Source organism: Ornithorhynchus anatinus, chromosome 2 (assembly GCF_004115215.2).
Source record: "Ornithorhynchus anatinus isolate Pmale09 chromosome 2, mOrnAna1.pri.v4, whole genome shotgun sequence".
Lineage (NCBI taxonomy): Eukaryota > Metazoa > Chordata > Mammalia > Monotremata > Ornithorhynchidae > Ornithorhynchus > Ornithorhynchus anatinus.
In genome coordinates, this window is record NC_041729.1 from 168,444,939 (window position 1) to 168,471,375 (window position 26,437).

Genomic DNA, 26,437 nt, shown 5'->3' on the forward strand with positions numbered 1-26,437 from the left:
CAGAGCACTGTTCTAAGCACTGGGGTTGATCCAGGGTAATCAGGTCGTCCCACGTGAGGCTCACAGTCTGAATCCCCATTTTGCAGATGAGGGAACTGAGGCACAGAGAAGTGAAGTGACTTGCCCACAGTCACGCAGCTGACAAGTGGCAGAGGCAGGATTCAAACCCATGACCTCTGACTCCCAAGCCCGGGCTCTTTCCACTGAGCCACGTTGCTTCGTTGCTTAATCATTGCAGCAATACCATTGCTACAATGATTGTTATTATATTATTATTATATAATAATATATTATAATTATTATTGCTATTATTACTCTTACCATTCTTTTTAATGACCCGCGTCTGCTGTTTGCACTGATCTTCGGGGACACCGTGGATTTCTATTATCACTCTGGGGTCGGCTTTATTAGAGGCTGAGAAATTACTCGGCGGTAACTGAAAGCCACTGATGAGCTGGAGAGACAGAAAGGGAAACCAAGGCACAGTTACAATGGAAGAAAAAATAGATGGACCACACAGAGAAGCAGCCTGGCCTACTGGCAAGAGCCCGGGCTTGGGAGGCAGAGGTCGCGGGTTCTAATCCCGTCTCCGCCGTTGGTCAGCTGTGTGACTTCGGGCAAGTCACTTCGCTTCTCTGCGTCTCAGTTGCCTCATCGGGGAAATGGGGATTAAAATGTGGTGGGACAACCTGGTTACCTTGTATTACCCCAGTGCTTAAACAGTGCTTGGCACATACTAAGCGCTTAACAAATACCATCATTATCATTATGATTACTTCCCTCAGTTTGAGAGCAAACCATATCCACCTTCAGTCAGTCAATCGCATTTATTAAGTGCTCAGTGGGTGCAGAGCACTGTACTAAGCACTCAGGTGAGTCCAACATAACAATAAACCGAATTTTTTTTTGTCTGTCCGTCTCCCCCGATTCGACTGTGCGCCCGTCAAAGGGCAGGGACTGCCTCTATCTGCTACCGATTTGTACATTCCAAGCGCTTAGGACAGTGCTCTGCACATAGTAAGCTCTCAATAAATACTATTGAATGAATGAATGAATGAATGAATGAATGAATGAATGAAATGTTCCCTGCCCACAACGTGCTTGAAGTCTAGAGGGGCAGAACAGTCTAGAAGGGGAGAGCTTCACAGCTTCCAAGAACCCAGAAAAGCTTTCTTCTCCAGGAGGCAAGCCCTGATTGATTTTTCTTTTAAGAATGGCATCTGTTCAGCGCTCACTATGTGCCGGGCTCTGAACTAAACACTGGGGTAGGCACAAGGACATAGTCTCATCTGGGCTCACAGTCTTAATCCCCATTTTATAGAGAAGCAGCATGGCGTAGTGGTTAGAGCCCAAGCCTGGGAGTCAGAAGGACCTGGGGGTCTAATCCCGACTCCACCACGTGTCTGCTATGTGACCTTGGGCAACTCATTTTACTTCTCTGGGCCTCAGTTCCCTCATCTGTAAAATGGGGATTAAGACAGAGCTCAATGTAGGACAGGGAGAGTGTCCAACCTGATTAACCTGTACCTACCCCAGTGCTTTGAAGAGTGCTTTGCATAGAGTAAGCAAGTAACAAGTACTATAATCATTATTATTAGCAGGTTGGACCCAGTCCCTGTCCCACATAGGGCTCAAAGTCTTTATGCCCATTTCACAGTTGAGGTAACAGGCACAGAGAAGTAGTGATTTGACCAAGGGCACACAGGAGGCTTGTGGCGGAGCCAGGATTAGAACCCAAGTCCTCGGATCAGAACCCAAGTCCTCTGACTCTTAGGCCCGAGCTCTTTCCATTAGGCAACACTGCATATATATTTGTCTTCCCCTGTGAGGTAAACTCTTCAGGGAGAGGAAATACAGGAAATACCAAAGACAACAAAAAGGATAGAAGTAGCTTGGCCTAGTAGGTAGAGCCTGGGCCTGGGAGTCTGAAGGACCTGGCTTCTAATCCTGGCTCCACCACATGTCTTCTTTGTCATCTTGGGATAGTCACTTCACTTCTCTGGGTCTCAATAACCTCGTCTGTAAAATGGGGATTAAGAGTGTGAGCCCGATGTGGGACAGCGACTGTGTCCAAATCGATTAAGATGTATCTACCTCGGTGTTTAGAATAGTGCTTGGCACATACTCAACTATTATTATTGTTTTGAAAATGTAACTAGAAGGAACTGTAAAGAACCATTCATTCATCCAATAGTATTTATTGATTGCATACTATGTGCAGAACACTGTACTAAGCGCTTGGAATGTACAAATCGGCAACAGATAGAGACAGTCCCTGCCCTTTGACGGGCTTACGGCCTGATCCGGGGAGACGGACAGATGAGAACGATGGCAATAAATAGAATCGAGGGGAAGAACATCTCATTAAAACAATAGCAAATTAATAGAATCGAGGTGATGTACATCTCATTAACAAAATGAATAGGGTAATGAAGATATATACAGTCGAGCGGACGAGTACAGTGCTGAGGGGAAGGGATGGGAGAGGGGGAGGAGCAGAGGGAAAGGGGGGAGAAGAGGGCTTAGCTTCGGAGAGGTGAAGGCGGGGTAGAGGGAGCAGAGGGTAAAGGGGAGCTCAGTGTGGGAAGGCCTCTTGGAGGAGGTGAGCTTTAAGGAAGGTTTTGAAGAGGGGGAGAGAATCAGTTTGGCAGAGGTGAGGAGGGAGGGCATTCCGGGACCGCGGGAGGACGTGGGCCGGGGGTCGACGACGGGATAGGCGAGAACGGGGGACGGTGAGGAGGTGGGCGGCAGAGGAGCGGAGCGTGGGGGGTGGACGGTAGAAAGAGAGAAGGGAAGAGAGGTAGGAAGGGGCGAGGTGACGGACAGCCTTAAAGCCTAGAGTGAGAAGTTTTTGTTTCTTGCGGAGGTCGATAGGCAACCACTGGAGGTTTTTAAGAAGGGGAGTGACAGGCCCACAGCGTTTCTGCGGGAAGATGAGCCGGGCGGCGGAGTGAAGAATAGACCGGAGCGGGGAGAGACGAGAGGAAGGGAGATCGAGAGAAGGCCGACACAGTAGTCTAGCCGGGATATTACGAGAGCCCGTAGCGGTAAGGTAGCCGTCTGGGTGGAGAGGAACGGGCGGATCTTGGCGATATTATAAAGGTGAGACCGGCAGGTCTATGTGACGGATCGGATGTGTGGGGTGAACGAGAGAACCGAGTCAAAGATGATACCGAGGTCACGGGCCCGAGAGACGGGAAAGACGGTCGTACCATCCACGGTGATAGGGAAGTCAGGGGGAGGACCGGGCTCGGGAGGGAAGATGAGGAGCTCAGTCTCGGTCATGTTGAGTTTTAGGTGGCGGGCAGACATCCAGGTAGAGACGTCTTGGAGGCGAGAGGAGATACGAGCCCGAAGGGAGGGGGAGAGGACAGGGGCAGAGATGTAGATTTCGGTGTCATCTGCATAGAGATGATAGTTGAAGCCGTGAGAGCGGATGAGTTCAACGAGGGAGTGAGTGTAGATGGAAAACAGAAGAGGGCCAACAACTGACCCTTGAGGAACTCCAACAGTTAGAGGACCATAACCATAACAACAGTAATAATTATAATGATATTGAAGCGCTTATGCCTGGCGCATAATAAGTGCTTAAAAAATACCATAATTATTATTATCATTTTTACGATGGTATTTGTTAAATGCTTACTATGTGCCAAACACTGTTCTAAATGCGGGGAGAGTTACAAGGTCATTAGGTTGTCCAACGTGGGGCTCACAGTATTAATCCCCATTTTACAGATGAGGTAACAGGCACAGAGAAGTGAAGTGGTTCACCCAAGGTCACACAACAAACAAGTGGCAAAGCTGGGATTAGAACCCACATCCTCTTACTCCCAAGCCCACTAGGACATGTGCCAAGAACTGTTTCAAGTGCTGGGGTAGATTCTGTGAGCCCCCTTTTAGACTGTGAGCCCGTTGTTGGGCAGGGATTGTCTCTGTCTGTTGCTGAATTGTACATCCCAACCGCTTAGTACAGTGCTCTGCACAGAGTAAGTGCTCAATAAATATGATTGATTGAATGAATGAATGAATGAATGAATGAATACAAGGTTGTCAGGTGGGATGCAGACACTGTCCCACATGGGGCTCACTGTCCTAACCCCCATTTTACAGACAAGGTAACTGAGGCCCAGAGAAGTGGAGTGACTTGCCCAAGGTCACACAGCAGACCTATGGCCGAGTCAGGATTAGAACCCAGGTCCTTCTGACTCGCAAGCCCGTGCTCCATCTACTAAACCGTGCAGCTTTCTGTGAAAGACGAAGATGTGAAACAGAGTGGCCAGGGCCTTGAGTTTGCCCCCTTCTCTTCCGACCCTCCCCTCTGAGCTGTTTTCAGAGAAGCAGCGTGGCTTAGTGGAAAGAGCCCAGGCTTGGGAGTCAGAGGATGTGGGTTCTAATCCTAGCTCAGCCACTTTTCTGCTGCGTGACCTTGGGCAAGTCACTTAACTTCTCTTTGCCCCAGTTACATCACCTGCAAAATGGGGATCAAGACCGTGAGCCCCAAGTGGGACAACCTGATTACCTCGTACCCACCCCCAGTGCTTAGAACAGCGATTAACAAATACCATCATCATTATTATTATTATTTTGCCTCTAAACCCACTTGATTCTCTCAGAGAGGGTGATTCAAGGCAAGCATATCAAACACCTCTTCTCCTTTGTCCATTTTGCAGGTCTTATCTGAGAGAGATTAGCATAGCAATTCAAACAAAAGGAAGCTGTTCCTTTCTTAGCAAGATCAGGACCCCTGGCCTTGTTTATGGATGGTATTTGAACACCTGGAGAACAAAGCAGGCCCTGCATGGGAAACTGTTCAGTTGGAATTATTTCTACCTGTCTTCATTCATTCAGTCAGTCAGATTTATTGAGCTCTTTCTGTGTGCACCTTTACTAAGCTTGGGAAAGTACAATATGACAATAAACAGTGACATTCTCTGCCCACATTGAGCTCACTGTCTGGGGTGTGGAGGGAGACAGATATCAATGGAGGGAGACAAACATCAGTACAAGTTAATAAAATGACAGATATGAACATAAGTGCTTTGGGGTTGGGAGGAGGGAAGAGCAAAAAGAGCGAATCAGGGCGACCCAGAAGGGAATGAGGGACTAGGACATGGGAACTGAATCAGGGAAGGCCTCTTGGAGGAGATGGGCCTTCAATAAGGCTTTGAAGGAGGGGAGAGCAGTTGCCTGTTGCATTTGAGGAAGGAGGGTTGTTCCAGGGCAGAGGCAGGATGTGGGCCAGGAGTCAGCTGCAAAACAGGCAAGATGGAGGCCCAGTTAGGAGGTTAGCAGCACCAGAGGATCAGAGTGTACGGGCTGGGATGGAGAAGGAAAGAAGGGAGGTGAGATAGGAGGAGGCAAGGGGATGGAATCCTTTAAAGCCAGTGGAGAGGAGTTTTTGTTTGATACAGAGGTGGATGAGCAACCACTGGAATTTTTTGAGGCCTGAGGGGACATGTCCTGAAAATTTTGGTAGATAAAATGATCCGGGCAACAGAGTGAAATATGGACTGGAGTGGGAATAGAGAGGAGGCTGGGAGGTCAGCGAGGAGGCTGATACAGTAATCCAGGTGGGATAGAATGAGCGATTGTATTAACGTGATAGCATATGGTCGGATTAGACTGTGCGCCCGTCAAAGGGCAGGGACTGTCTCTGTTACCGATTTGTACATTCCAAGCACTTAGTACAGTGCTCTGCACATAGTAAGTGCTCAATAAATACTATTGAATGAATGATCAGAGAGGAAAGGGCAGATTTTAGCCATATGGTGAAGGTGGGACTGGCAGAATTTGGAGACAGATTGAATATAATAATAATGATGGTATTTGTTAAGCGCTTACTATGTGCAAAGCCCTGTTCTAAGCGCTGGGGGGAATTACAAGGTGATCAGGTTGTCCCACATGGGGCTAACAGTCTTAATCCCCATTTTTTTACAGATGAGGGAACTGAGGCACAGAGAAGTGAAGTGACTTGTCCAGAGTCACACAGCTGACAAGTGGCAGAGCAGGGATTAGAACCCATGACCTCTGACTCCCAAGCCTGGGCTCTTGCCCCTAGGCCAGGCTGCTTCTCTGTCAATATGTGGGCTGAATGAAAGTGAAGAGTCAAGGCTAATGCCCAGGTTTACCTCATTAACTTGTATCTGCCCCAGTGCTTAGAACAGTGCTTGGCATATAACATAAGATAAAGTTACAATGCTTAACAAGAATTATTATTATTATTATTATGTATGAAGGCTGCTCCAACCATTTATATATGGAAGTGCTGTAGAATGTGAGCTGTCCTTGTCGAGTGGAGGAAATTCTGCCCATTTATTCATTCATTCAATTACATTTATTGAACGCTGACTCTGCGCGGAGCACTGTACAAAGCGGATGGAAAGTACAGTATAGCAATAGAGAGAGAATCGCTGCCCACAAGGGGCTCATAGTCGAGCCGGCTGGGTGGGTGGGGAGGCAGACATCATTATAAGTAAATAGGCATCAATATAAATAAATAAAATTATATGTATATTCATATATATATATAAATGCTGTGGTGGGGAGGGAAGCAGAGTGACTGAGTCAGAATGACGCGGAATGGAGTGGGTGCTGAGGAAAAATGGGGCTTAGTCTGGGAATTCATTCATTCATTCATTCAATAGTATTTATTGAGCGCTTACTATGTGCAGAGCACTGTACTAAGCGCTTGGAATGAACAAGTCGGCAACAGATAGAGACAGTCCCTGCCATTTGACGGGCTCAAGGTCTGATCGGGGGAGACGGACAGACGAGAATGATGGCAATAAATAGAGTCGAGGGGAAGAACATCTCGTAAAAACCGATGGCGACTAAATAGAATCGAGGCGATGTACAATTCATTAACAAAATAAATAGGGTAATGAAAATATATACAATTGAGCGGACGAGTACAGTGCCGAGGGGAGGGGAAGGGAGAGGGGGAGGAGCAGAGGGAGATGGGGGGAGAAGAGGGTTAAGCTGCGGAGAGGTGGGGTGGGGGGTAGAGGGAGTAGAGGGAGAAGAGGAGCTCAGTCTGGGAAGGCCTCATGGAGGAGGTGAGTTTTAAGTAGGGTTTTGAAGAGGGGAAGAGAATCAGTTTGGTGGAGGTGAGGAGGGAGGGCGTTCCGGGACCGTGGGAGGACGTGGCCCAGGGGTCGAAGGCGGGACAGGCGAGACCGAGGGACGGTGAGGACGTGGGCGGCGGGGGAGCGGAGCGTGCGGGGTGGGTGGTGGAAAGAGAGAAGGGAGGAGAGGTAGGAAGGGGCGAGGTGACGGAGAGCCTCGAAGCCTAGAGTGAGGAGTTTTTGTTTGGAGCGGAGGTCGATAGGCAACCACTGGAGGTGTTTAAGAAGGGGAGTGACAGGCCCAGGTCGTTTCTGCAGGAAGATGAGCCGGGCAGCGGAGTGAAGAATAGACCGGAGAGGGGCGAGAGAGGAGGAAGGGAGGTCAGAGAGAAGGCCGACACGGTAGTCTAGCCGGGATATAACGAGAGCCCGTAGCAGTAAGGTAGCCGTCTGGGTGGAGAGGAGAGGGCGGATCTCGGCGATATCGTAGAGGTGAAACCGGCAGGTCTCGGTAACGGATAGGATGCGTGGGGTGAACGAGAGAGACGAGTCAAGGATGACACCGAGATCGCGGGCCCGAGAGACGGGAAGGATGGTCGTGCCATCGACGGTGATAGAGAAGTCGGGGAGAGGACCGGGTTCGGGAGGGAAGATGAGGAGTTCAGTCTCGCTCATGTTGAGTTTTAGGTGGCGGGCCGACATCCAGGTGGAGACGTCCCGGAGGCGGGAGGAGATGCGAGCCCGAAGGGAGGGGGAGAGGACAGGGGCGGAGATCTAGATCTGCGTGTCATCTGCGTAGAGATGGTAGTCGAAGCCGTGAGAGCGGATGAGTTCACCGAGGGAGTGAGTGTAAATGGAGAACGGAAGAGGGCCGAGAACTGACCCTTGAGGAACTCCGATGGTTAAAGGATGGGAGGGGGAGGAGGCATCAGGGAAGGAGACCGAGAATGACCGGCCAGAGAGATGAGAGGAGAACCGGGAGAGGATGGAGTCCGTGAAGCCGAGGTGAGATGAGGTATGGAGGAGGAGGGGATGGTCGACTGTGTCAAAGGCAGCGGAGAGATCAAGGAGGATCAGAATGGAGTAGGAGCCATCGGATCTGGCAAGAAGGAGGTCACGGGTGACCTTAGAGAGAGCGGTCTCGGTAGAGCGGAGGGGACGGAAGCCAGATCGGAGGGGGTCCGGGAGAGAATGGGAGTTAAGGAATTCTGAGCAGCGATTGTAGATGACTCGTTCTAGGATTTTGGAAAGGAAGGGTAGTAGGGAGATAGGGCGATAACTGGAGGGGGAAGTGGGGTCAAGAGCGGGTTTTTTTAGGATGGGGGAGATGTGGGCATGTTTGAAGGCAGCGGGGAAGGAGCCATCGGAGATGGAGTGGTTAAAAATAGAAGTTAAGGAAGGGAGGAGGGCAGGGGTGACGGTTTTAATAAGGTGAGAGGGAATGGGGTCCGAGGCGCAGGTGGAGGGGGTGGCACTTGCGAGGAGGGAAGAGATCTCCTCTGAGGATACTGCAGGGAAGGATGGAAAAGTAGGGGAGAGGGGTGGTGGGGGGAGGGGAGAGGCGGAGGGGTGACTTTGGGGAGCTCAGACCTGATCGTGTTGATTTTCGTGAGGAAATAGGTGGCCAGATCATTGGGGGTGAGAGATTCATTCATTCAATAGTATTTATTGAGCGCTTACTATGTGCAGAGCACTGTACTAAGCACTTGGGATGAACAAGTCAGCAACAGATAGAGACGGTCCCTGCCGTTTGACGGGCTTACGGTCTAATCGGGGGAGATGGACAGACGAGAACGATGGCGATAAATAGAGTCGAGGGGAAGAACATCACGTAAAAACCGATGGCGACTAAATAGAATCGAGGCGATGTACAATTCATTAACAAAATAAATAGGGTAATGGAAATATAGACAGTCGAGTGGACGAGTAGGGATGGGAAGGGAGAGGTGGAGGAGCAGAGGGAAAGGGGGAAAAGAGGGTTTAGCTGCGGAGAGGTAAAGGGGGGGTGGACGAGGGAGTAGAGGGAGAAGAGGAGCTCAGTCTGGGAAGGCCTCTCGGAGGAGGTGAGTTTTAAGTAGGGTTTTGAAGAGGGAAAGAGAATCAGTTTGGCGGAGGTGAGGAGGGAGGGCGTTCCGGGACCGCGGGAGGACGCGACCTGGGGGTCAACGGCGGGATAGGCGAGACCGAGGGACGGTGAGGAGGTGGGCGGCAGAGGAGCGGAGAGTGCGGGGTGGGTGGTAGAAAGAGAGAAGGGAGGAGAGGTAGGAAGGGGCAAGGGGATGGAGAGCCTTGAAGCCTAGAGTGAGGAGTTTTTGTTTGGAGCGGAGGTCGATAGGCAACCACTGGAGTTGTTTAAGAAGGGGAGTGACAGCCCCAGATCGTTTCTGCAGGAAGATGAGCCTGGCGGCGGAGTGAAGAATAGACCGGAGCGGGGCGAGAGAGGAGGAAGGGAGGTCAGAGAGAAGGCTGACACGGTAGTCTAGCCGGGATATAACGAGAGCCCGTAGCGGTAAGGTAGTCGTCTGGGTGGAGAGGAGAGGGCGGATCTTGGCGATATCGTAGAGGTGAAACCGGCAGGTCTCGGTAACGGATAGGATGTGCGGGGTGAACGAGAGAGACAAGTCAAGGACAACACCGAGATCGCGGGCCCGAGAGACGGGAAGGATGGTCGTGCCATCCACGGTGATAGAGAAGTCTGGGAGAGGACCGGGTCTGGGAGGGAAGATGAGGAGCTCAGTCTCGCTCATGTTGAGTTTTAGGTGGCGGGCCGACATCCAGGTGGAGACGTCCCGGAGGCGGGAGGAGATGCGAGCCCGAAGGGAGGGGGAGAGGACAGGGGCGGAGATCTAGATCCGCGTGTCATCTGCGTAGAGATGGTAGTCGAAGCCGTGAGAGCGGATGAGTTCACTGAGAGAGTGAGTGTAAATGGAGAACGGAAAAGGGCCGAGAACTGACCCTTGAGGAACTCCGACGGTTAAAGGATGGGAGGGGGAGGAGGCTCCGGCGTAGGAGACCGAGAATGATCGGCCAGAGAGGTGAGAGGAGAACCGGGAGAGGACAGAGTCCGTGAAGCCAAGGTGAGATAAGGTATGGAGGAGGAGGGGATGGTCGACGGTGTCAAAGGCAGCAGAGAGGTCGAGGAGGATCAGAATGGAGTAGGAGCCATCGGATCTGGCAAGAAGGAGGTCACGGGTGACCTTAGAGAGAGCGGTCTCGGTAGAGCGGAGGGGACGGAAGCCAGATCGGAGGGGGTCTAGGAGAGAATGGGAGTTAAGGAATTCTAAGCATCGATCGTAGACGACTCGTTCTAGGATTTTGGAAAGGAAGGGTAGTAGGGAGATAGAGCGATAACTGGAGGGGGAAGTGGGGTCAAGAGCGGGTTTTTTTAGAATGGGGGAGACGTGGGCATGTTTGAAGGGATGGGAGATGGGAGATGGGAGAGGGGGAGGAACAGGGGGACTAAGGAGAGATTAAAGGTCCGGAACAGTCGGCGGGGGTGACGGGCATGGGTGTCGATGAGGGAGGAGAAGAAGTTTTGCCTGGCGGAGGAGAGGGCAGAGTTAAGGCAGGAAAGGATAAATTTGAAGTGTGTGAGGTCGGCTCGGTGCTGGGACTTTTGCCAGGAGCGCTCGGCGGCTCGAGCATAGGAGCGTAGGAGGTGGACGGAGGAGGTGATCCGGGGCCGCGGGTTAGTGGAGCAAGAACGGCGGAGAGAGGGGGGGGCGAGAGAGTTGAGACGAGTAGAGAGGGTGGAGTTGAGAGCGGAGACCTGATCGTTGAGAGTGGGAAGTGAGGACAGGGCGGCGAGGTGAGGAGAGATGCTTATGGAAAGATGGATGGGATCGAGAGAGCGGAGGTCTCTGTGGGGCAGTAGCGAAGATTTGCAGGGGGAGAGAGTGTGAGAGATGAGGCAGGTGAGAAGGTTATGGTCAGAGAGAGGGATTTCAGAGTCGGTGAAGGAGGAGATAGTGCAGCGGTAGGAGATGACGAGATCGAGGGTGTGACCGAGTCGGTGAGTGGGCACGGTATGGTGGAGGAGGAGGTCAGCAGAGTCGAGGAGGGATAGCAGGCTGGCGGCATCTTGGGAAGGAATCTTGGAGGAGGTGTGCCTTCAGTAGGGCTTTGACAGGGGGAGAGTCATTGCCTGTGGGATGTGAGGAGGGAGGGCGTTCCAGGCCAAAGATCGGATGTGGGCCAGGAGTCGGGTGCGAGACAGGCGAGCTGGAGGCCCAGTGAGAAGATTAGCAGCAGCAGAGGAGCGGAGTGTGCGGGCTGGGATGAAGAAGGAGAGAAGGGAGGTGAGGTAGGAGGGGACAAGGGGACAGACAACTTGAAAGTCAATAGTGAGGAGTTTTTGCTTCATGCGAAGGTTGATAGGCAACCACTGGAGGTTTCTGAGGAGGGGAGTGATATGCCCAGAGTGTTTCTGTAGAAAGATAATCCGGGCAGCAAAATGAAGTATAGACTGGAGAAGGGAAAGGCAGGAAGTTGGGAGGTCAGCAAGGAGGCTGATACAGTCATCTAGGCAGGATAGGATGAGTGATTGTACTAACCTGGTAGCGGTTTCGATGGGGAGGAAAGGGCGATGTTGTGAAGGTGAGACCGACAGGATTTGGTGACGGATTGGATTTGTAGGATGAATGAGAGAGCGGAGTCAAGGATGACACCAAGGTTGAGGGCTTGTAATAGTGTTGGTATTTGTTAAACGCTTACTATGTGCCGAGCACTGTTCTAAGTGCTGGGGTGGACGCAAGGGAATCAGGTTGTCCCATGTGGGGCTCACAGTCTTAATCCCCATTTCACAGATGAGGCACCGAGAAGTTAAGTGACTTGCCCAAAGTCACACAGCTGACAAACGGCCGAGCCGGGATTTGAACCCATGACCTCTGACTCCAAAGCCCGTGCTCTTTCCACTGAGCCACGCTGCTTCTCTGAGTCTTGTGAGTCTGGAAGGATGGTTGTGCCGTCCACAGTGAAGGGAAGTTCAGGAAGGGGACAGGGTTTGGGAGGGAAGATAAGGAGCTCTCTTTGGGATACGTTGAGTTCGAGGTGGTGGGAGGACATCCAAGCAGAGATGCCCTGTAGGCAGGAGGAAATGCGAGCCTGAAGAAGAGAGAACAGGGAAGGAGATGTAGATTTGGGTATGATCCACGTAGAGATGGTAGTGGAAGCCGTGGGAGCAAATGAGTTCACCAAGGGAGTGAGTATAGATGGAGAACAGAAGGGGACCAAGAGCGGACCCTTGAGGAACCCCGACATTTAGGGGGTGGGCGGCAGAGGATGAGCCCATGAAGGAGACAGAAAAGGAACGGCCAGAGAGATCAAAGGAGAACCAGGAGAGGATGGAGTCTGTGAAGCCGAGGTTGGATAGTGTGCTGAGGAGAAGGGGTTGGTCAACAGTCAAAGGCAGCTGAGAGGTAGAAGAGGATTAGGTTAGAGTAGAAGCCATTGGAATTGGCAAGAAGGAGGTCACGGGTGACCTTCGAGAGGGCCGTTTAGGTGGAGTGGAGGGGACGGAAACCAGACTGGAGGGGGTCCAGGAGAAAGTTGGAGGAGAGGAATTCAAGGCAGCGAATTTAGACGACTCACTCCAGGAGTGTGGAAAGAAAAGGTAGGGGAGAGATGGGTTGATAACTGGAGGGGACTGTGGGGTCAAGGGAGGGTTTTTTTTAGGATGGGGGAGATGTTTCTTTTGTGACTCCTATAGTAATAATCAGCGTGAGAAGCTGCATGGTCTAGTGGGTAGGGCCCGGGCCTGGGAGTCAGAAGCACGTGAGTTCAAATCCCAGTCCGCTACTTATCTACTGTGTGACCGTGGGCAAGTTTATTAACTTCTCTGGGTCTCAGTGACCTCATTTGTAAACTGGGAATTGAGACTGTGAACGCAATATGGGACAGGGACTGTGTCCAACCTGATTAGCTTCTATCTACCCCAGCGTTTAATACAGTGCCTGGCACTTAGTAGGTGCTCTAGACTAGACTGAGCTCATCGTGGGTAAGGAATGTGTTTATTGTTGTATTGCGCCCATCCAAGTGTTTAGTAAATTGCTCCGCACCTTGTTAGCACTCAATAAATATGATTGAATGATTTTATAGATGAGGTAACTGAAGAACAGGGAAGTTAAGTGACTTGCCCGAAGTCACACAGCAGACAAGTGGCAGAGATGGAATTAAAACCCAGGTCCTTCTGACTCCCAGACTTGGAGTCTATCCACTGTGCCTTGCTGCTTTTATGCAGCTTAAAGGTGCTAGGAATTAATTAAGGGAACTTTTGGAGAGTAGGCTGATATTCTAAGGAGCAATGGCAGTCCACCATTTGAAAAGTACATTCTGAGGATTAAAGAGATGAATTCTTAGCTGTCGAAAGGTCCTGACGTAGCTAATTAATTTTAGTACTTGTTTAGTGTTTACTATGTGCCAAGCGCTCTACTAAGTGTTGGGACAGTTACAAGATATATCAGATCTGACAGATCTGTCTCACATGCAACTCACATTATTACATAAAAAGGAGAATCAAAAGGGCCTGGGAGTCAGAAGGTCATGGGTTCTAATCCCAGCTCTGCCACTTGTCTTCTGTGTGACCTTGGGCAATTCACTTAACTTCTCTGGGCCTTAGTTACCTCATCTGTAAAACAGGGATTAAGACTGTGAGTCCCACATGGAACAACCTGATTACCTTGTTTCTACCCCAGCGCTTAGAACAGTGCTTGGCATGTAGTAAGCGCTTAACAAACAAATACAATCATCATTATTATCATTCTTCCGTGCCTCAGTTACCTCATCTGTAAAATGGGAATTAAATCCTTCACCCTCTGACTTAGCCTGTGAGCTATAGGTGGAACAGACACTGTGTCTGACCTGATCATCTTGGATCTATCCCAGCTCTTAGAACAGTGTTTGACACACAGTAAGTGCTTAAACAATATCATAAAAAATTAATAAATCCATCAATCGCATTTATTGGCCACTTCCTGTGTGCAGAGCACTGTACTAAGGACTTGGGAGAATAAAGTATAACAGATTGGTACACGCGTTCCCTGCCCACTCATTCATTCAGTAGTATTTATTGAGCACTTACTCTGTGCAGGGTACGGTACTAAGCACTTGGAACGTACAATTCAGCAATAGATGGAGACAATCCCTGCCCAATGATGGGCTCACAGTCTAAACAGGGGAGACAGACAACAAAACAGAACAAAACAAAATAAAACAACTTCATCAAGATAAATAGAATCATAGGGATATACACATCATTAACAAAATAAATAGGGTAATAAATAATACATGCAAATATAGCACAGTGCTGAGGGGAGGGGAAGGGGGAAGAGCAGAGGCCGGGGGAAGGGAAATGGGGAGGGGAGGAGGAGCAGAGGCAAAATGGGGGCTCAGTCTGAGAAGGCCTCTTGGAGGAGGTGAGCGCTCAGTCGGGCTTCGAAGAGGGGAAGAAAGTTAGTTTGGCAGAGGTGAGGAGGGAGGGCGTTCCAGGACAGTGGGATGACGTGGCCCAGGGGTTGACAGCGGGACAGGTGTAAACGGGGGACAGTGAGGAGGTGAATGGCAAAGGAGTGGAGTGTTTGGAGTGGACAGTAGAAAGAGAGAAGGGTGGTGAGTAGGAGCGGGAAAGGGGATGGAGAGCTTTGAAGCCAAGAGTGAGGAGTTTTTGTTTCGTGCAGAGGTTGATGCAACCACTGGAGGTTTTTAAGAAGGGAAGTGACATGCCCAGAGCGTAAGGAAGACGATCCAGGCAGCGGAATGAAGAATAGACTGGAGTGGTGAGAGACGGGAGGAAGGGAGATCAGAGAGGAGGCTGACACAATAATCCAGTTGGGATATTATGAGAGATTGTACCAGCCCGATAGCCGTTCGGATGGAGGGAAATGGGTGGATCTTGGCGATATGGTGAAGGTGAGAGCGGCAGGTGTTGGTGACGGATTGGATGCGGGGGGTGAATGAGAGGGCAGAGTTGAGGACAACACCAAGGTTGCGGACCTTTGAGGTGGGAAGGATGATGGTGCCATCCACAGTGACGGGGAAGTCAGGGAGAAGACAGGGTTTGGGAGGGAAGGAGCTCAGATTTAGACATGTTGAGTTTTAGGTGGCGGGCAGACATCCAGGTGGAGACGTCCTGGAGGCCGGAGGTACGAGCCTGGAAGGAGGGGGAGAGAACAGGTGAGAAGATGAAGATTTGGGTGTCATCTGCGTAGAGATGATAGTTGAAGCCATGGGAGTGAATGAGTTCACCGAGGGAGTGAGTATAGATGGAGAACAGAAGAGGGCCAAGAACTGACGCTTGAGGAACCTCTACAGTTCATTCATTCAGTAGTATTTATTGAGCGCTTACTATGTGCAGAGCACTGTACTAAGCGCTTGGAATGTACAAATTGGCCACAGATAGAGAGAGTCCCTGCCCACTGATGGGCTTACAGTCTAATAGGGGGAGACGGACAGACAAGAACAATGGCAATAAATAGCATCGAGGGGAAGAACATCTCATTAAAACAATAGCAAATAAATAGAATCAGGGTGATGTACATCTCATTAACAAAATAAACAGGGTAATGAAGACATATACAGTTGAGCGGACCAGTACAGTGCTGAGGGGATGGGATGGGAGAGGGGGAAGAGCAGAGGGAAAGGGGGGAGAAGAGGGTTTAGCTGCGGAGAGGTGAAGGGAGGGGTAGAGGGAGCAGAGGAAAAAGGGGAGCTCAGTAGGGGAAGGCCTCTCGGAGGAGATGAGCTCTCAGTAGGGCTTTGAAGAGGGGAAGAGAGTTAGTTTGGCGGAGGTGAGGAGGGAGGGCGTTCCAGGACAGCGGGAGGACGTGGGCCGGGGGTCGACGGCGGGATAGGCGAGAACGGGGGACGGTGAGGAGGTGGGCGGCAGAGGAGCGGACCGTGCGGGGTGGGCAGTGGAAAGAGAGAAGGGAGGAGAAGTAGGAGGGGGCGAGGGGATGGAGAGCCTTGTAGCCCAGAGTGAGAAGTTTTTGTTTCTTGCGGAGGTCGATAGGCAAACACTGGAGGTTTTTAAGAAGGAGAGTGACAGGCCCAGAGCGTTTCTGCAGGAAGATGATCCGGGCAGCGGAATGAAGAATAGACTGGAGTGGGGAGACACAGGAGGAAGGGAGATCAGAGAGAAGGCTGACACGATAATCCAGCCGGGATATTATGAGAGCCTGTACCGGTAAGATAGCCATTTGGATGGAGAGGAAAGGGCGGATCTTGGTGATATTATAAAGGTGAGACCGGCAGGTCTCGGTGACGGATTGTATGTGTGGGGTGAACGAGAGAGCCGAGTCAAAGGTATTTGTATTTGTTAAGCGCTTACTATGTGCCGAGCACTGTTCTAAGCGCTGGGGTAGACATAGGGGAATCAGGTTGTCCCACGTGGGGCTCACAGTCTTAATCCCCATTTTACAGATGAGGGAACTGAGGCACGGAGAAGTTAAGTGACTCGCCCACAGTCACACAGCCGACAAGTGGCAGATCTGGGATTCGAACTCATGAGCCCTGACTCCAAAGCCCGTGCTCTTTCCACTGAGCCACGCTGCTTCCGAGGATGTGGTCTTGAGAGACGGGAAAGATGGTCGTACCATCCACAGTGATAGGGAAGTCAGGAAGAGGACAGGGCTTGGGAGGGAAGATAAGGAGCTCAGTTTTGGACATGTTGAGTTTTAGTTGGCGGGCAGACATCCAGGTAGAGACATCCTGGACGCAGGAGGAGATACGAGCCCGAAGGGAGAGGGAGAGGACAGGGGCAGAGATGTAGATTTGTGTGTCATCTGCATAGAGATGAAAGTTGAAGCCGTGAGAGCGAATGAGTTAGTGGATGGGGGAGGGGGAGGAGGAGCCCACGAAGGAAACAGAGAATGAGCGGCCAGAGAAATAAGAGGAGAACCGGGAGAGGACGGAGTCCATGAAGCCAAGGTGAGATAAGGTGTGGAGGAGAAGGGGATGGTCGACAGTGTCAAAGGCAGCTGAGAGGTCGAGGAGGATTAGGATAGAGTAGGAGCCATTGGATCTGGCAAGAAGGAGGTCATGGGTGACCTTTGAGAGGGCAGTTTCGGTAGAGTGGAAGGGACGGAAGCCAGATCGGAGGGGGTCCAGGAGAGAGTTGAAGTTGAGGAACTCAAGGCAGCGAGTGTAGACGACTCATTCTAAGAGTTTGGAATGGAAGAGTAGAAGGGAGATAGGACAATAACTGGAAGGGGGAGTGGGGTCGAGAGAGGGTTTTTTTAGGATGGGGAGACGAGGGCATGTTTGAAGGCGGAGGGGAAAAAGCCATTGGAGAGTGAGTGGTTAAAGATAGAAGGGGAGGGGAGGATGGAAGGGACGATAGCTTTTATAAGGTGAGCGGGACTGGGGTCCGAAGCATTGAAGATCTCCTCTAAGGATACTGCCGGGAAGGATGGGAAAGTAGGGGAGAGGCTTGGGAGCAGGGGGGATGGAGAAGGGGGAAGGGTGACTTGGGGGAGCTCAGACCTGATGGTGTTCATTTTCATAAGGAAGTAGGTGGCCAGATCGTTGTGGGTGAGGGATGGGGAAGGGGGAGAAACAGGGGGCCAGAGGAGAGATATAAAAGTCCGGAACAATTGGCGGGGCTGATGGGCATGCACGTCAATGAGGAAGGAAAAATCGTTTTTCCTGGCAGAGGAAAGGGCAGAGTTAAGGCAGGAAAAGATAATTTTGAAGTGAATAAGTTTGGCTTGGTGCTTAGACTTTCGCCAGCAGCTCTCAGCAGTTCGAGCATAGGAGCGAATGAGGCAGACAGAGGCAGAGATCCAAGGCTGTGGATTAGTGGACCGAGAGTGGCGGAGGGAAAGGGGAGCGAGCGAGGGGAGGAGACAGCGCTTAGAACAGAATAAGTGCTTAAAAAATCATCAGTCAGATTTACTGAGTACTTATCGTATGCAAGGCACTGTACTGAACGCTTGGGAGAGTACAATACAACAATATAACAGACACCCCATAAACATGCCATAGACACATTACCTGCCCACAACAAGCTTAAAGTCTAGAGGGGAGACAGAAATTAAAATGAATAAATAAATGACAGAGGAGGACCTAAGTGGTATGGGGCTGGGAGGGGAGATGAAGAAAGGGAGCAAGTCAGGGCGACACAGAAGGGAGTTGAAGAAAAGAGCTTTAGTCAAGTAAGGCTTCTTGGAAGAGATGCGCCTTCAATAAGACCTCAAAAGAGGGGGAGAGTCGTTAACTACAACTGTCAACAATATAACAATCATCATTATCATTATTATTGTTTTAGTAGGGGTAATACCCTCTCAGGGTGGCAGCTGGAGAGTTTCCAGTCCTCTACCGGTCTCGGCTACGGGAGGGAGAGTGAAGCCGAGGCCTGTCCATTCCATTCCTGGCTTGGCCAGTGGCTAGCGAGGGGCAGGCCGTCGGCTACAGCTCAAAAGTCCCCCGTGCCGGGCAGCGGCGGCAGGGGAAAGTCGAGGGCGGAGACTCAAGTTGACCGTCTAGAAGGAGGGGATGGTCAACCACTTCCGGATTTTGATCACGAAAACTCTGCGGATCCACTACCGAAACGATGGCAGATGGAGAGCGGGGCCTTCTGGGAGAGAGGGGTCCGTGGTGTCGCTATGGGTCGGGGGCGACTCGAAAGCATAAGACAAGACAGTTAGAGGTAGCATAAAGTAGTAATCATGGTTGACCAAAATAATGTTGTGTCCAAGATGATTAATTTGTCTCTTCCCCCAGAGCTTAGGACAGTACTTGGCACATAGTAAGCGCTTAACAAGTATCATAATTATCATTATTATTATAATCACCTTGCGGCACAAATTACGCTCGATTCTGCCATAGCATGTGGTCCCCACCTGTCAGGAAGTCAATCGTATTTACTGAGAGCTTACCGGGTGCAGAGCACTGTACTAAAGCCCTGGGAGAGTACGATATAGCAATCCCTGCCCACGCAAGACTGACTCTTTGTTGTACTCGGCGGGGTGAAACTGAGGCAGGGATCTGTGGGGGCTGGAGAGGGAATACAAGTAAATAGAAGGCAAGGGATTCAGTTCCGAATCCCAGCTCTGACACCCATATGCCATGTGATTTAGACCTCGATCTCCCCGTGGACAGGAATGTGTCTGTTTGTTGTTATAACGTCCTCTCCCAAGCCCTTAGTACAGTGCTTTTCACACAGAGTCCGATAAATACAACTGAATAAAAGAATGTTCTTGGGGTCGTCCTTGGCTTTTGTATTTTTGTTTCATCTCTGCTGATGTGTCTGCCGCGATGTGATGTGTAGCGTTGATCGTTGCAGAGGGGGAAGTGTTGTCCAACCCCACATCGGTCAAAAACTTCTGGCCATTGACTTTAAAGCAGTCCACCATCTTGCCCCCTCGTACCTCACCTCACTCCTCTCCTGCTCCAACCCAGCCCACACATTTTGGTCCTCTAATACCAACCTTCTCCCTGGGCCTCCATGTCCTCTATCTCATCAAAGGCCTATCACTCACGTCCTGCCTCTGGCCTGGAACGCCCTCCCTCCTCATATCCTACAGACAGTGACTCTCCCCCGCTTCAGAGCCTTATTGAGGGCCCATCTCCTCCAAGAAGCCTTCCCTAAATCCCCCTTCCTTCCGCATCACCCTGACTTCCCCCCTTTGTTCATCACCTTCCTTCCCAGCCCCTCAGCACTGTGTCCATATCTGTCATCTATTTATTAACATAATAATAATGTTGGTATTTGTTAAGCTCTTACTATATGCAGACCACTGTTCTAAGCGCTGGGGTAGATACAGGGTCATCAGGTTGTCCCACGTGAGGCTCACAGTTAATCCCCATTTTCCAGATGAAGTAACTGAGGCACAGAGAAGTTTAGTGACTTGTCCTCAGTCACACAGCCGACAAGTGGCAGAGCCGGGATTTGAACCCATGACCTCTGACTCCCAAGCCCAGGCTCTTTCCACTGAGCCTCACTGCTTCTCTGTCTAGACTGTAAGCTCATTGTGGGCAGGGAATGTGTCTGTTCATTGTCGTATTGTACTCTCCCAAGTGTTTAGGACAGTGTTCCGCACACAGTAAGTGCTCAATAATTATGATTGAGTGAATGATTGAATGAATGAATGAATGAATGAATGAATGAATGAATGAATGAATGAATAAACCCTTGGGAGTAGGAAATGTATTTGTTTCCCAAAGTTTAGTACAGTACTTCACAGATTTTTCATAGATGCAACTACAATACTTCATAGATTTCATAGATAGTACTTCATTCAATTGTATCTATTGAGCACTTACTGCCTGCAGAGCACTGCACTAAGCGCTCCGGAAATTACAATTCAGCAATAAAGAGAGACAATCCCTTCCTGCCCCAGTCTAAAAGTACTACTGGAAGGGGATTGAGTTGAAAAGTTAGGGCCTGGGAGCCAAAAGACCCGGGTTCCAATTCCAGCTCTGCCACCCGTCTGCTGTGCAATCCAGAGAAAGCAACCCAATCTCTCTGTGCCTCAGTTCCCTCATCTGCAAAATGGGGATTCAACACCTGTGCTCCCTCCCACTCCAACTATGAGCCCCACACGGGACCTGATTATCTGGTATCTACCACCCCAGCACATAGAATAGTGTTTAGCACAGAGTAAGCGCTTAACAAAACTGCAATCATTATCATTAAGGCTTCCTGGAGGAGGTGTGACTTTTATTAGGGCTTTAAAGATGAACAAAGCAGCCATGAATGTGAATGTGAAGCTGGAGGTACTATCTCTACTGGGGAAGCGGCGTGGCTCAGTGGAAAGAGCACGGGCTTAGAAGTCAGAGGTCACGGGTTCTAATCCCGGCTCTGCCACCTGTCAGCTGTGTGACTTTGGGCAAGTCACTTAACTTCTCTGTGCCTCAATTACCTCATCTGTAAAATGGGGATGAAGACTGTGAGCCTCACGTGGGACAACCTGATAACCCTATATCTACCCCAGTACTTAGAACAGTGCTTGGCACATAGTAAGTGCTTAACAAATACCAACATTATTTATTATTATTACTAGTACTAATAATAGTTGGAGCATTTCATTCATTCATACAATCGTATTTATTGAGAGCTTACTGTGTGCGGAGCACTGTACTAAATGCTTGGAAAGTACAATAAAGCAACAAAGAGAGACGATCCCTGCCCACACCAGGCACAAAGTCTAGAAAGGAGAGACAGACATCAAAACGAGTAAAGAGGCATCAATAGCATCAATATAAATGAATAGAATTATAGATATAATAAATAAAATTATAGATATAATTAAGTTTTTACTATGTTTCAAGCCCTGTACTAAGCACTAGGGTAGATAGAAGAAAATCAGGTCCCACTTGGGGCTTACAGTCTAAGTAGGAGGGAGAACAGATATTCAATCCCCATTTTCCAGATGAAGGAACTGAGGCCCAGAGAAGTGAAGTGATTTGCCCAGGTCCACACAACAGACACGCGGACGAGCCGGGATTAGAACCCAGATCCTCGGACTCCCAGGGCCACCCACCATCCTACCTGTTCCTTCCGATGTCCATGGTTCATAAGTGCCAGTGTTACTCCAGGGAACCTCGAGAGAGAGGAGTATTTCCCTCCCGTCTTTGTCATCTATACACGTGGATCTGTGACCTCTGGATATATGATCTTTACCCCAACCCCACTTATGTACATATCTTTAAATGAGATGCCATATATTACGAATTAGTTATTCATTCACATTAACCTGCGTCTTCCCCTCTAGACCGTAAGCTCGTTGTGGGCAGGGAATGAATCTGCTAATTCTGTTGCCTTGTACTCTCCCAAGTGTTTAATACTGTGCTCTCTATTTAGAAAGCGCTCAGTAGCGTAGTGGATAGAGCCCGGGCCTGGGAGTCAGAAGGACATGGGTTCTAATCCTGCCTCTGCCTCTTTTCTTCTGTATGATCTTGGCCAAGTCACTTCATTTCTCTGTGCCTCAGTTACCTCATCTGTAAAATAGAGTTTGAGACTGCGAGCCCCACAGGGGACAGGGACTGCGTCCCACCCGATTTGCTTGTATCCACCCTAGGTACTTAACAAATACCATAATTATTCTTATTATCATTGATTGATTGAGTCCATAAACTTACCCGTATTGAAAAGGTCACCGGGCTGTCATTTGTTGAAGGGCCCGTGGGATTGAAGGACAGCTTAGAGTTTCTTAGGATTTCTGGTTTCAGGATATAGCCGCATCCCCCGTTGTCCAGAAATCTCCCATTCTGGAGGTCCATGGGTAACCCCGGAGTCTGGAAATTTAAGGCCACTGTGTGGAAAATGAGGTTTGGACATTTTCAGGATAGGTAGGTGAGGTTTGATAACCTAGAGTGAACCTGATTCATTTGAGAACTCATCATATCGTATCCTTTTCTAAAAATGTCTGGCTATTGGCCCACCATGAGAATGACACCAAAGAATTAACACTGCGAGCCCCCGTCTAAGTCTAAAAATTATTATTATTATTACTAAAGTATTTGTTAAGCGCTTACCGTGTGCCAGGCATTGTACTAAGCACTGGGGTAGATACAAGATACAATCAGGTTGGACACAGTCCTTGTCCCACTTGGGGCTCATCGTCTTAATCCCCATCCTCCCCCTGACTTTCCCACCACTGTAGACGGCACCACCATCCTTCCCGTCTCACAAGCCCCTGACCTTGGTGTTATCCTTGACCCCTCTCTCCCATTCAACCTGCTCTGTGCCTCGGTTCCCTCATCTGTTAAAGGGGGATTAAGACTGTGAGCCTCACGTGGGACAACCTGATTACTCTGTATCTACCCAGCGCTTAGAACAGTGCTCTGCACCTAGTAAGCGCTTAACAAATACCAACATCATTATATTCAATCCATCACTAAATCGTGTCGGTCCCACCTTCACAACGCGGCTAAAATCTGCCTTTTCCTCTCCATCCAAATTGCTACCACGTTAATACGATCACTCATCCTATCCTGCCTGGCGTCAGCCTCCTCACTGACCTCCCAGCCTCCTGTCTCTCTCCACTCCAGCCCATACTTCACTCTGCTGCCCAGATCATCCTTCTACAAAAACATTCAGGACGTGTCTCCTCATGCCTCAGAAGACTCCAGTGGTTGCCCATCCAGCTCTGTGTCAAAGAAAAATTCCTCTCCATTGGCTTTAAAGGACTGCACCACCTTGCCCCCTCCCACCTAACGGAGAAGCAGCGTGGCTTAATGGAAAGATCCCGGGCTTGGGAGGCAGAGGTCATGGGTTCTAATCCCGGCTCCACCCCTTGTCTGCTGTGTGACTTTAGGCAAGTCACTTCACTTCTCTGTGCCTCAGTTACCTCATCTGAAAAAATGGGGATTAAAAAATGTGAGCCCCACGTGGGACAATCTGATTACCCTGTATCTACCCCAGCATTTAGAACAGTGCTCGGCACATAATAAGCGCTTAACAAATACCATGATTATTATTATTACCTCACCTTGTTTCTCTCCTTCTCCAACCCAGCCCACACACTCCACTCCTCTGCTACTAAACTTCACACTCGGCCTCTATCTTACCCGTCTCGCTGCCGACCCTGGCCCACGTCCCGCTTCTGGCCTACAGCGCCCTCCCTCCTCAGATCCCACGGACGATGACTCTCCCCCCTTTCAAAGCTTTAACGAAGCCCCATCTCCTCCAAGTGGCCTTCCCAGACTAAGCCCTCTTTTCCTCTTCTCCCACTTCCTTCTGCTTCACCCTCACTTACTCCCTTTATTCATCCCAGCTCCCAGCCCCACACCACTTAAGTCCACATCTTTCATTTATTTATTTCTATCAATGTCTGTCTCCCCGCCCTAGAATGTGAACTCACTGTGGGCAGGGATTGTCACTCTTTATTGTCGTATTGTGCTCTCCTGAGTGCACACAGTAACGACTCAAAAAATACAGTTAGGTGAATGAAAGAATGGACTTTCTAAATGAAGGAACTGAGGCCCAGAGAAGTGAAGTGACTTTCCCAAGGTCACAAGGCAGACAAGCGGCAGAGCCGGGATGAGAAACCAGGCCCTTCAGACTCTCAGGCCGGAGCTCTAGCCACTAGACCACACTGCTTCACTCAAGTGTTCTTCATTGTCCTCTCCCAAGTGGTCAGTGCAGTTTTCCCAACACAGACCGCAAGCTCCTTGAGGGCAAGAATCTAGAATACTTTTTTGAACTCTCCCAAGCACTCAGATAGAAGCAGCGTGGCTCAGAGGAAAGAGCACGGGCTTTGGCGTCAGAGGTCATGAGTTCAAATCCCCGTTCTGCCACTTGTCGACTTGCCGACTTGTTCATTCCAAGCGCTTAGTACAGTGCTCTGCACACGGTAAGCGCTCAATAAATACGATTCATTCATTCATTCAATAGTATTTATTGAGCGCTTACCGTGTGCAGAGCACTGTACTAAGCGCTTGGGATGAACAAGTCGGCAACAGATGGAGACGGTCCCTGCCGTCTGACGGGCTCACGGTCTGATCGGGGGAGACGGACAGACGAGAACGATGGCGATAAATAGAGTCGAGGGGAAGAACGTCTCGTAAAAACCGATGGCGACTAAATAGAATCGAGGCGATGTACAATTCATTAACAAAATAAATAGGGTAACGAAAATATATACAGTCGAGCGGACGAGTACGGTGCCGTGGGGATGGGAAGGGAGAGGTGGAGGAGCAGAGGGAAAAGGGGAAAAAGAGGGTTTAGTTGCGGAGAGGTAAAGGGGGGATGGCAGAGGGAGTAGAGGGAGAAGAGGAGCTCAGTCTGGGAACGCCTCTCGGAGGAGGTGAGTTTTAAGTAGGGTTTTGAAGAGGGAAAGAGAATCAGTTTGGCGGAGGTGAGGAGGGAGGGCGTTCCGGGACCGCGGGAGGACGCGACCCGGGGGTCGACGGCGGGACGGGCGAGACCGAGGGACGGCGAGGAGGTGGGCGGCGGGGGAGCGGAGCGTGCGGGGTGGGCGGGAGAAAGAGAGAAGGGAGGAGAGGTAGGAAGGGGCGAGGTGACGGAGAGCCTCGAAGCCTAGAGTGAGGAGTTTTTGTTTGGAGCGGAGGTCGATAGGCAACCACTGGAGTTGTTTAAGAAGGGGAGTGACAGGCCCAGATCGTCTCTGCAGGGAGATGAGCCGGGCGGCGGAGTGAAGAATAGACCGGAGCGGGGCGAGAGAGGAGGAAGGGAGGTCGGAGAGAAGGCCGACACGGTAGTCTAGCCGGGATATAACGAGAGCCCGTAACAGTAAGGTAGCCGTCTGGGTGGAGAGGAAAGGGCGGATCTCGGCGATATCGTAGAGGTGAAACCGGCAGGTCTCGTAACGGATAGGATGTGTGGGGTGAACGAGAGAGACGAGTCAAGGACGACACCGAGATCGCGGGCCCGAGAGACGGGAAGGACGGTCGTGCCATCCACGGTGATAGAGAAGTCGGGGAGAGGAGCGGGTCTGGGAGGGAAGATGAGGAGTTCAGTCTCGCTCATGTCGAGTTTTAGGTGGCGGGCCGACATCCAGGCGGAGACGTCCCGGAGGCGGGAGGAGATGCGAGCCCGAAGGGAGGGGGAGAGGACGGGGCGGAGATGTAGATTGAATGAAGTTGTCAGCTGTGTGACTGTGGGCAAATCACTTCACTTCTCTGTGCCTCAGTTCCCTCATCTGGAAAATGGGGATTAAGACTTTGAGCCCCACGTGGGACAACCTGATTCTCCTGTGTCTACCCCAGCGCTTAGAACAGTGCTCTGCACATGGTAAGCGCTTAATAAATACCAACATCATCATCATCATCGGTGCACACAAGCTCCCACACCTGCTCTCAAAGGGAGGCCCAAAGACTCACCTCTCTGACCCCAAAACACATCTCCCTCCTCCTGTAGCAGTCAGGGGCAGTAGGTCCTCAATGGACAGAAATCTCCCCTGGACCCAGGATGGATCTTGACGCCTTTCAATCGCCGGAAAAATATTTCCAATTCTACTAAAGGAAACTCGATAGCCAAGAAAATATTTCCAATTCTACCAAAGGAAACTTGATCGCCGGGAAAATATTTCTAGAAAAGGACACTGGAGCAAGACGGATGCGGGACTATAGCTTACAAGACGGAGATAAGGCTTGGCAGCTTCTCACCTACCCATCTGACACCCCAGGTTCCAAAATTCTTGAGGATTGTAATTGGAAGAGTCTGTTCGGGTTCCTTTGGGATAAATCCTGGTGATGAACTTGCCGGTGTGAGAAATAAATTCTCGGGCTGAATACGATAGAGATCGTTATTGAAAACAAATCAGTGGCATAAACTGTGCTATGAAAATAAAAGATTTCCTGAGCGATTTTACGAGCAGGATATATTTGACAGTGGTACAGCTGTTCTTATTAATGACAGAAAAATTCACGGAGCGAAACTCAAATTCTATCCATCGTTTTACATGGAATTT

At 50.2% G+C, this 26,437-nt stretch overlaps 1 protein-coding gene across 2 annotated transcripts in view; it reads right to left on the bottom strand.

Moving 5' to 3' along the window:
• PLCZ1 (phospholipase C zeta 1) overlaps positions 1 to 26,437 on the bottom strand; it is an 88,476-nt gene that overhangs the window by 10,105 nt on the left and 51,934 nt on the right. For both annotated transcript variants that reach the window (XM_029048663.2, XM_029048671.2), the window contains 3 exons: positions 26,137 to 26,253; positions 22,143 to 22,315; positions 322 to 454 (listed from right to left, as the gene is read on the bottom strand). In XM_029048663.2, coding sequence (XP_028904496.1) covers positions 322 to 454; positions 22,143 to 22,315; positions 26,137 to 26,253 — 423 coding nt within the window. The remainder of the gene's footprint in view (positions 1 to 321; positions 455 to 22,142; positions 22,316 to 26,136; positions 26,254 to 26,437) is intronic.